Raw genomic sequence first — 11,883 nt, 5'->3', positions numbered from 1 at the left:
TGAATCTTCTGGTTTATCTGCTGTTGAGTAGATCATTGAATCGTCTGGTTTATCTGCTGTTGAGTAGATCATTGAATCGTCTGGTTTATCTGCTGTTGAGTATATCATTGAATCGTCTGGTTTATCTGCTGTTGAGTAGATCACTGAATCGTCTGGTTTATCTGCTGTTGAGTAGATCACTGAATCGTCTGGTTTATCTGCTGTTGAGTAGATCATTGAATCTTCTGGTTTATCTGCTGTTGTGTAGATCATTGAATCGTCTGGTTTATCTGCTGTTGAGTAGATCATTGAATCGTCTGGTTTATCTGCTGTTGAGTAGATCACTGAATCGTCTGGTTTATCTGCTGTTGAGTAGATCATTGAATCTTCTGGTTTATCTGCTGTTGAGTAGATCATTGAATCTTCTGGTTTATCTGCTGTTGTGTAGATCATTGAATCGTCTGGTTTATCTGCTGTTGTGTAGATCATTGAATCGTCTGGTTTATCTGCTGTTGAGTAGATCACTGAATCGTCTGGTTTATCTGCTGTTGAGTAGATCATTGAATCGTCTGGTGTATCTGCTGTTGAGTAGATCATTGAATCTTCTGGTTTATCTGCTGTTGAGTAGATTATTGAATCGTCTGGTTTATCTGCTGTTGAGTAGATCACTGAATCTTCTGGACATTCAGCTGTTGAGTAGATCATTGAATCGTCTGGTTTATCTGCTGTTGAGTAGATCACTGAATCTTCTGGTTTATCTGCTGTTGAGTAGATTGATGATTCTTCTGGTTTATCTGCTGTTGAGTAGATCACTGAATCGTCTGGTTTATCTGCTGTTGAGTAGATCACTGAATCTTCTGGTTTATCTGCTGTTGAGTAGATCATTGAATCATCTGGTTTATCTGCTGTTGAGTAGATCACTGAATCGTCTGGTTTATCTGCTGTTGAGTAGATCATTGAATCGTCTGGTTTATCTGCTGTTGAGTAGATCATTGAATCTTCTGGTTTATCTGCTGTTGAGTAGATCATTGAATCGTCTGGTTTATCTGCTGTTGAGTAGATCACTGAATCGTCTGGTTTATCTGCTGTTGAGTAGATCACTGAATCGTCTGGTTTATCTGCTGTTGAGTAGATCATTGAATCTTCTGGTTTATCTGCTGTTGTGTAGATCATTGAATCGTCTGATTTACCTGCTGTTGTGTAGATTGATGATTCTTCTGGTCTATCTATTGCAGTGTAGATAGTGTGGATGTCTTTGTTCTTGCCCTTCAGCTTGTTGATATCCTCATGTTTGGGGTTGTTGCAGTCAATCTCCTGCAAAATAACTCGTTATCTTCCAAATCTTCTTGTTTTTAGCAGTTCATAAATATCAATCATCATCAACATTATCACTAACCTCTGCAGTGTGTTCATTCAAAGAAACCCTTATGAAACAAAAATATATTGCAGTATATTGAAAGCGGCAATCATTTGTATATTTTGCAATATATTATACAATATATGAATAATCAATATATTATTAAATGTATTCAAATATATAAAATATTAGAAAATAAAAAGGGAAAATAATATATTACAATATATCACAATATATTTTAAGACATATATTGGTAAATATGTTTTCCTTTCGTAAGGGAAGAAGCACAATGGAGACTGTCAAAACATGAGGATAATTAATGTTACATTCAAACAAATATATTTCTTTTTCTGAAGAAATATATGTGTGCTTAATCAAATTTTGGGGCTTTTTGCCCGGAAGTGAAATAAACTTTACAAAATTTTCTATTTTGGGACAACTGTAATGCCCTGGTGAATACTCTCTGCTAATGGTTATATTTAGGTTTACGTTTCGTTTTTCAAAAAAATAAATAAAAATAAAATAAAAAATATTTTTTTTTTAATATACATTTTTAATTTTTTTAGTATAAAATAAATTAAATAAAACAGGTTTTTAAACTATAAAAATGCAGAATGTTTTCTGAGCAAATTCAACATTTGTTGACAGATTCAAATCTGGATTATCTGTGCTTAACGGAAACTTGGTTAACTCCTAATACTCCCTCTTCTATAGTGAAAGTGTCAGGATACACCTTGTATAGACGCGACAGAAACAAAGGTAAAGGAGGCGGTGTGCTGATATATGTAAGAAATCACATCCAAAGTAAACAACTGGATATCAGTGACTGTAACCTGGAGTGTGTGGGGACTACTATTACTTTATCTCCTCAAATGACTTTCTGTGTATTAGCAATTTATCGACCTCCTAAAGCTACTAATGATTTCTTTATTTCTCTTGGTAATTTACTTAAACAGTGTGATGGAAAAGAAGTCATTCTTCTGGGTGACCTCAATTTAAATTGGTTTGAGAAATCATGTAGAAACAAACTTAAAGAAATAACAAAACCTTTTCAAATGACACAACTATTAAGTAAACCAACTCGTATAACAAGATCCTCTCAAACTTTAATAGATTTAATATTGACAAATAAACCTGAGAGAATAATTAAAACTTATAATTTAATTACAGGCATGTCTGATCACAATTTAACTCTAGTACCTAGAAAATTGATAAAAACAAGGTGCAAGAATGAAAATCATACTAATAGTAAAATGTATATCACATTCATTCCAAAGAAAGATTTACAACTGGTGGAAAAAGATTTAATACAAACAAAGTGGGCAGACATCCTGGAGAAAAAATCTTGTGAACAGGGCTGTCATGATCTTATGTTGGCTGTAAATGACATTTTAATCAAATATACAAAAAAGAATCAAAGAAAGCGACGTGCAAAACGAAATTTGCCATGGTTCAACAAAATTATTGAGGATATGATGAAAAAGCGAGATATGGCGCTAAAAAAATGTCTCAAATCAGGACTAACAACGGATCGATTCGCCTTTACAAGTCAAAGAAATAAAGTTACAGCTGAGCTTAGAAAGGCCAAAGCCAGTTTTTTTCTTGAAATCATTAGAAATGCACAAGGTAATAGTAGATTAATATGGAAAACTATTGATAAACTGATTGGAAAGGAAAAGTCAAAATGTGAGAATATTTATCTAAATATAGAGGGAAAAATTATTGATGACTCTTTTGCAATAGCAACAAATTTTAATGATTATTTTTTAAACAATGCCCAAAAAATGGCTCAGAATTTTCACATTGCTCACCCCCCTCTCACAATCAGTGACAAATCTGGTTTTAATCTTAGCTCAATAACTAAAACTAAAGTTGAAAAAATTATTACTGTGCTAAACAACAGCAAAGCAAAAGATATTTATGAACTTGATACTTCTTTTCTTAAACAATATAAGAGCATCTTCTCTGATCCGTTAACAATAATGATCAATCAATCGATTAGTGAGGGTATTTTTCCAGCAGCCTTAAAACCTGCGATTGTCACTCCGATATTTAAGTCTGGGAACAAACAAGACATGAACAATTATCGTCCAATAAGTATCCTCCCAGCTGCGTCAAAAGTGCTCGAGAAGACAGTGGCAGAGCAACTTACCACCCACTTTGAATCACAAGCTCTTTTAAATCCAATGCAATTTGGTTTCAGACGGAAATATTCAACAGACTCTGCCTGTTGTTACTTCCTGGAAACTATCAGGGCATATGTGGATCAGGGAAGGGTGGTGGGAGCAGTCTTCCTTGATCTGCGTAAAGCTTTTGATACTGTCAATCACCAGATACTTTACAGTAAATTAAATCAATACAGTCTCTCTGAGCACACCCAAAATTGGATAAGATCTTATTTGAGCGATCGACATCAGTGTGTGCAAGTGAATAACATCCAATCTGTGTTCAGAGCCACTTCGATGGGAGTGCCGCAAGGGTCTATTTTGGGACCCTTGCTTTTTAGCATCTATATAAATGACCTCCCTACAGTGTGTTCGGACGTTGATATAATCATGTACGCTGATGATACGGTTATCTTCACTTCTGGGGAAAATGAGCTGGAGGTTGCTGACAAATTATCAAAAGAGATGCAAAAAGTTGCACAATGGTTACATACGTCTTGTCTGACCTTAAACGTTGATAAAACGGTCTCAATGTTTTTTTCAAATAAACGTAAATTACAAGTAACTCAAGAAATTCAAGTAAATGGACAAACAATTAAAAATGTAAATGAAACAAAATATTTAGGTCTAATACTCGATTCGAACCTTGGTTTTAAAAGTCACATAAAAAATCTTAGTAATAAATTGAAATTTAATTTGATGAATTATAAACATATTAGAAATTCATTAACTACGGAAGCCTCAAATATATACCTCAACACTATGATTGTCCCACATCTTCTGTATTGCATGTCTAGTTGGTCTCAGGCGTGTAAAACATCGTTAAAATTACTTGAATCATTATATAAAAGAGCCATAAAAATCCACGATAAAAAGCCTCGCCAGTACCATCACTGTAAAGTACAAAGTAAATATAAAATTTTGAGTTTTGAAAACCTCATTAAATATAATCAAATTTCTGCTTTATTTAAAATTATCCACAGCATCGCTGCTCCGCCCTTGAGAAAATTTGTCACATTAAATTCGGAGAGAATTTCTAGAGCCACACGGTCGACAGTCAGAGGAGAGTGCAGCGTTCCAAAACGTAGAACCACATATGGTCAACAATCATTCTTTTATAAAGCAGCGAACCTTTGGAATATTCTTCCAAATGAAATTATCTCATGCACAAAGTATAGTACATTTACACGCCTGTCCAAACAGTGGTTATTATTAAAGCAAACCTGTACGCACTGAATTGACTGTGATATGAACGATGTAAACTCTGAGTGAGTGAGTGAGTGAGTGAGTGAGTGAGTGAGTGAGTGAGTGAGTGAGTGAGTGATAGATTCCTGCAGTGGAGTGTGTTTTTATGATGTGAGTAAAGTAATGATTTTATGTATTGTTCTGTATATGTTTTATCAACTTTTGTACGTAGGGCCTATAACATCTACCTGTCCAGGGACTGCGGGTGGAAATTAGCATTTTTTGCTATAACCTGGCACATGACATCTTTTCTTTTTTAGACTAATGTTTTTTCTGTGCATTGTCCCTGATCAAATAAAAATAAATTCAAATTCAAATACATGTTATGTTATAGCTAAATATTAAAAGCAATAGAAACCTATGGAAAATCACCATTTAGAGAGCTTATGCATGTGAATGTGTCTCTCTTTCTCTGTATGTGTTATGTGTACCTACTTAAGCATATTTTGGGGACAAATTTGTAACCAAAAACAGTTTTTCTCGATTGCTAACAAACACTTCATGAAATAAGTCATCATATTCTCACAACTATAAACACAATCTCAAAACTACACAACAAACTTTAAACTTTCAGGTCCAAATCAAATACACTTAACAAAATTATAAACACAACACAGCCCCCATTTTTCATAAGCTGAACTCAAAGATCTGAGACTTTTTCTATGTAAATATTGTTCACAAATCTGTCTAAATCTGTTTTCGTGTGCAATTGTCCTTTGCTGAGATAATCCATCCACCTAACATGTGTGGCATATCAAGATGCTGATTAGACAGCATGATTATTGCACAGGTGTGATCCAGAGCATCCCAAACATGCTCAATGGGTGTCATGGTGGCCATGCAAGAACTGGAATGCTTTCAGCTTCCAGGAATTGTGTACAGATCCTTGCAACATGGGGCTGTGCATTGTCATGCTGCAACATGAGGTGATGGTCGTGGATGAATGACATAACACTGGGCCCCAGGATCTCGTCATGGTACTGTATCTCTGTGCATTCAAAATGCCATCAATAAAACACACATGTGTTCATTGTCTATAACATACAGTATGCCTGCTTATACCATAAGCCCACAGACACACACAGAGAGACATGTTCAGGTGCAGTAGCTCTAAATGGTGATTTTCCATAGGATATGTTTTCCATATGGATCTATTGCTTATAAAAAAAATAAAAGCAAAAACAAAAGTGTTGCATTTATAATTGTGTTCTGTATACTGTAGTTTAGTCAAAAACATGATCTCTTTTGTCAGACTCAAACATTGACTTCAGATGATACACAAAACTGTCAAATACACAGACTATTTCTGCCTAGAGAACACTAGTGAGATCAAGAGCACATGCAAGGACTACTAAACTACAAATCAGCTCAACAGTAATGAGTTTGTGGGTGGACAGCATGTGCTACAGTATTATAGAATAATGAACATTCTGTCATCTGAAGTACTGCTGCTGTGTATTGTAATTATACTGTTTGTGTAAGAAGTATTGAAACACTGTAGATGGTCCTGTAGGCCAACTTTCTTCATGGTCAGTCCATACAAAAGAACATGGTCACCTACAGTGCTTTGTATTTCATCAGGAACAAATGAAATGTAATTGTTATTTTCACCTCCAATTTCTGTTTGCCTCCCACTACCAGGATTCATTTTCCAAATCACATAATCACTTCTGCTCTTGTTCAAATCAACCTGAGATTCTGACATGTGTGTCATAAGTTTCGCTACTGAATGTTCACACATGGATAAATGTGTGCTATTTGAGTTAATTTTTTTGATGCTTGAGTTAATTATATTGTGTGTTTGTGTTTCCTGAATGGTTTGAGAACTGTATGAATGGTTTGGAAAATTGGGCCAAATGAATCAGTTATAGTCTGTTAGAAATCGAGAAAAACTGTAAAAATTATAAAAATGCAGAAAGATTCCTGTAAGGGGTAGGGTTAGGTGTAGGATTTGTGTAGTTTGATAGATTTTACATTCTGTATAAAAACTATTACATCTTTGGAAAGTCCCCATTTAGTAAACCTGTGTGTGTGTGTGTGTGTGTGTGTGTGTGTGTGTCTAGGTTCTTGACCTTGTGGTGAAAGCCCAGATTGTGTAACTCTTGGTGATTTCTTCCTTCTCTTCCTACACAACACCGTCAGCGCAGCGAGGAAGATGATCATCACGAGGACTAACCCCACAGAGACGTAGATGACAGACTCTGTGCTCCAGACATCACCTGTCACACACATTTAACATACTTTAAACTTACTTATAGATTATCACATTGATAAACTGATGAACAGATAAACTGACCCGTTGAGGAGCTGTCCTGATCTGTGATAGTGGTTTTTCTTTCTGTGGTTGTGATGCTGGTGGTTTGTTGAATCTGATCTGTTGTATTGAAATATTTCAATGTGTTTGTAACATGTTGCTGATGGTTGAAACCTCAGTGGTCATATTATCTTATCATATTGTTATCCATTTAATCTGTTTTTAGTACTGTGGGTTAACTGTGGTAAGATCACTATAATGCACACTAGTGGCTTACTGCTGTATTTTCTAATCAACACATTTAAATCGAAGCAGGCAGTTTACAAGACAAAGACTAAATGATTGCTCTCGTCTTATTTCCATGCAGTTAATTTGAAGAACAGCTAATAAAAAAAGAAACACTTACCCTCTTTAACCAGCAACTTAATCTCTGAATAGACATCAGATAAAATCCTCTCCACTCCACACCAGTATCGTCCTGTATCCTCTGTTCTCAGGTCAGTGATGCTGACGGTGAAAACTCTGGTCCTCTTGTCATCAGTCAGAGAGAATCTCTCGTCTTCAGCTGGAGATCCTGATTTAACCACAATGTTTCTAAATCCATAGATACACTCTCCTTTACATAAATACTTTGAATTCGATTTATATCCAGATTCATATCTGCATCTGATATCTACTCTCTCTCCTCTGTGTCCTGTGACTGTTTCTGGAGCACCAACAACAGCTGAAACAGAAATATTATTATATAGAGCTGTTATGTGTGAGCAAGAGATATCAGAACTGAATAATAATGTACAAACTCTGAACAAAAGACCTCAGAGTCTTGAACTCACCTGTAGAGATGCTGGAAAAGACGAGCAGAACGACACACATGCTGAACATTTTACTGAAATATGAAACCAAATTATGTGACTAATGTTACAGTCTTTCTCTTCCGTTCTGAGCGAAGAAATATGGCATCATATTTCCTTCCCCTTTCTGTCTTTTTAACCTCATCCAGCTTTACACATCTTCACAATGACACCGATCTAAACAATGCCATCTGTCCATTCATTATACAGACCTAAACAGCACATAACTTGCATTCATGAGTGTACATTTGATCAAATTCAAGCTTTTAGCTTCTCTAACTGCTCTCAGTTTCATTAAATTAACATTCAGTAGTTATAGTACAATTTTCATGAGATCACCCCCTGCTTGAAAAAAATAAAAAAAATACATAAATGGTATTACTGGTTATAATGGGACTTGTATTGGGTGTAATGGACACTGTAATGGTCTCTGTGGGTCTCTACAGGTAATTTGTCAACTTTTATTAGTGGCTTGTTGAAATCATTACATCCTAGTAGAACATCTCCTGAAACACATTTTGTAATGGTTTTAATGGTTAATAGTTGATGGTTTGTAATGTTTGTAAAGGTATTTGTAGAGTAAGCCATTAGGTTTTCTGTGATGGTTTCTGTTGTTTATTTCAGCAGGGCTGTTAGTTTGGAGCTGATTTCAGACCCTGTTCACACTCGCTGTTAAGATGTTTTCATTGATCTGAGCACAAGTGAACAGTGCTTAATACAGACCTGTACAATACACATGAGAACAGTGTCTAGAACATTTAAAAATAATCTTAAGTTCACTTTTCTTGTTAGTAAAACTACACTATTTTGAAAATACTGATAAAAACTCAAAAAAATCTATCAACATATTGATTCATAAAAAATATGTAGCATGCACCATTTTTTTCTTTTCACTTTGAGCATCAGTGCAGATGTTGATGAAGAAGCTTTGGAATTCTTTTTTTATTATTTATGTTTGATCATTGAGTATATCGGGCCGTCGTTGGTCTTGATGTTTTGTGGACGTGTCACTGTTGAGTAGATCAGTTCTGTTCTGTTTTCTGTTGTTGGATCAGGCGGCTTCATATTAGCATAATAATCACAGTCTGTATCCGTCACCTGATTGGTCGAGTGGATGTGACTGGGGTTTGAATCAGGCTGCTGATTGGTTACTGTGGCATAAACAGCAGAGTCTTGAGGGCGGGTGTTGAGGTGTGATGCAGGCGTCTGATTGGATGGAGATGTTGCAGTGATGACATCAGATGGTCCAGGGTCACTGTTTACAATCTCATACATGTGGACACTCTGAAAAACAATATATACATCAATAATTTACTGGTTCATAGATAATACTGATAATCATTTCTGATCTTCTACAGGTAAAGATTTGATCACCCACCTCCGTATTGTGCTGCACATTTTGCTGAAATAAAGCTGAAGGGACTATGAAAAGAGAGAAAAGACAAAGTCAAATCAACACAGACACTCACAAAACACTTTATAATCACAAATAAACTGTTACCTGTCCTAGATTTCCTCTTTCTCTTTTTGAGGACGAGGAACATTGCAGAACACAGAACCAGAACCAGCAGAACCGAACCCAGACCGCCAGCAACAGAAGACAGACCTTAGCACAACAATAAAAGAACAACTGTCAAATGAACAATGAATAATATAAATCATATTGGTTATTGTGCTATTAAGAGTGCAGTATTTGAAATGTGTTTCTGTTATATTGTGTAACCGAAGTGAAACCGTGATGGTGAACCTCAATAGTTCAGAGGAAAACACTTCTGTCTACAGCTGACGTGAAACCAGATTAACCACATGACGTCTGATGTGAGCATCACTGAGGTTCATCATGAGTCACAAGAGTTAAAATATCTTATTGCATGTTATCATTGAAGACACTGTTGCATCATGGGTAGTGTAGTCTGTGTGCTTACTAGTGTTTGACTGATCGAGTTGAACAGCAGTACTTTCTGTTCTGGTTGTTTCTTTCTCCCAGTGACAGAGAGAAAAAAAAAAAAACATGCACAGACATATTCAGATCATATTGTGAATATGAATGGAAGTTGTATTTTCAAGTTATGTTTTCTAATAAAGACAAAAAAAAAATTATCCAAAGTAACTTAAAGTACACTATAACACCAAGGAAGCAAATATCTGGAGACTGAACCATCATTCTTCAACACAGATGTAGATTTCAGACCCTGCATGTACAGAAAGACATTAAACACATCTAATCTCAAAATAGACATCTAATAGATGTATTCAAGTACTGTATATTTATAATCACACTATTTAAACAGTCAAGAAACAGTCATATGCAGTGACAGACAGATTAACCGACCTCCTGATGTGTGCTGATCTGTGATTGTTTCTTTTCTTTCTGTGATTGTGATGCTGCTGGATCGTGAATATATCTCTGTTGTGCTGAAATATGACGCTGTGTTTATAAAAGAGCTGATAGTTGAAACCTCTGCAGTCTCCTTATCTGAAGAGGAAAGATCATTAATGATACTGATTCAGATGAATTCACACTGATTTTGATATCAAATACACATAATCTTTCATGTAATCTCTGGATAGATGTATTTTACACTGAACACACTCAAGTCAGCTCTACAGTATACTGTATGAGTCGACTAACAAGATTTACTGACTTGATCACTCACTCACACTTTCTACACCATTGAATAAAATGGATAACGTACCCTCTTTAACCAGCAACATAATCTCTGAATAGACATCAGTATTTAAAGTCCTCTCCACACCACACCAGTATTGTCCCTCATCCTCTGTTCTCAGGTCAGTGATGCTGACGGTGAAAACGCTGGCCGTCGTGTCATCGGTCAGAGAGAATCTCTCGTCTTCAGCTGGAGATCCTGATCTAACAATGATGTTTCTTGATACAAAGATGCACTTGCCTTTACATAAATACTTTGAATTCGATTCATATCCAGATTCATATCTGCATCTGATATCTACTCTCTCTCCTCTGTGTCCTCTGACTGTTTCTGGTGCACCAACAACAGCTGAAACAGAAATATTATTATATAGAGCTGTTATGTGTGAGCAAGAGATATCAGAACTGAATAATAATGTACAAATATTAACCATCAAATCATCATGCAGTGACAAAAAGATGAACATTTCAAATTCTGTACAAAAGACCTCAGAGTCTTGAACTCACCTGTAGAGATGCTGGAAAAGACGAGCAGAACGACACACATGCTGAACATTTTACTGAAATATGAGACTAAATTCTGTGACTAATGTTAGTCTTTCTCTTCCGTACTGAGTGAGAAGATGCAGAATTGTACTTCCTTCCTCTTTCTGTCTCTCTAACCTCATCCAGGTTTACATCTCCACAATGACACTGACCTTCTGTCCATTTATTATACAGACCTAAACAGCACAGTACTCAAGATTTGAGCTTCTGTAACTGCTCTCAGTTTCATTAAATTAACCTGTTATATTGTGTAACTGAAGTGAACCTCAATAGTTCAGAGGAAAACACTTCTGTCTACAGCTGATGTGAAACCAGATTAACCACATGACGTCTGATGTGTGCATCACAAGAGTTAAAATATCTCATTCAGGACACTGTTGCATCATGGGTAGTGTAGTTTGTGTGCTCTCTAGTGTTTCACTGATTGAGATGAACAGAAGTACTTCCTGTTCTGGTAGTTTCTCTCTCTTTTTGATGAGTCACCAATGACAGAGAAAACTATTAACTCTGAATGTGCTGCTCAGTAAGAGCATTGTGATGATACTAACACCATGAACACAAAAACTACTCATCTTATCTTGTGAATATGAACAGAAGTTGTATTTTCTATTGAAGACACTTTCTTACCCAAAGCAGTGTAAAAGTACATTATAAGTAATTAAATAACAGAATATTAAATGTCTCTGTTGTGCTGAAATATGACGCTGTGTTTATAAAAGAGCTGACTGTTGGATCTTTAGTGGTCAGTGTCAGGAAAGATCACCGTTAAATACATATAATATTTCATGTAATCTCTGGTTTAATGATGTATTTGATAC

General features: G+C 35.7%; 2 protein-coding genes across 2 annotated transcripts; both read right to left on the bottom strand.

The window, feature by feature from the left end:
* Window positions 1–1,612: 1,612 nt before the first annotated feature.
* On the bottom strand, window positions 1,613–7,926 carry LOC113101027 (CMRF35-like molecule 8; the record flags this gene model as incomplete). The annotated part of the gene is made up of 5 exons (XM_026265518.1): window positions 7,834–7,926; window positions 7,407–7,724; window positions 7,043–7,120; window positions 6,819–6,965; window positions 1,613–1,632 (listed from the first exon to the last, which is right to left on the bottom strand). Coding segments are annotated over exons 1-5 (612 nt in total), but the record flags the coding sequence as incomplete, so codon positions are not given.
* Window positions 7,927–8,796: 870 nt separating this feature from the next.
* On the bottom strand, window positions 8,797–11,320 carry LOC113101025 (CMRF35-like molecule 1). The gene is made up of 6 exons (XM_026265517.1): window positions 11,027–11,320; window positions 10,548–10,895; window positions 10,172–10,327; window positions 9,353–9,457; window positions 9,230–9,273; window positions 8,797–9,135 (listed from the first exon to the last, which is right to left on the bottom strand). The coding sequence occupies exons 1-6, from the start codon at window positions 11,073–11,075 to the stop codon at window positions 8,797–8,799; spliced, it is 1,041 nt and encodes a 346-aa protein (XP_026121302.1). The 5' UTR covers window positions 11,076–11,320.
* Between the last annotated feature and the right edge of the window lie 563 nt (window positions 11,321–11,883).

This window comes from Carassius auratus, unplaced genomic scaffold (genome assembly GCF_003368295.1).
Source record: "Carassius auratus strain Wakin unplaced genomic scaffold, ASM336829v1 scaf_tig00217450, whole genome shotgun sequence".
Classification (NCBI taxonomy): domain Eukaryota; kingdom Metazoa; phylum Chordata; class Actinopteri; order Cypriniformes; family Cyprinidae; genus Carassius; species Carassius auratus.
This window is presented reverse-complemented; position numbering and strand designations above follow the sequence as displayed.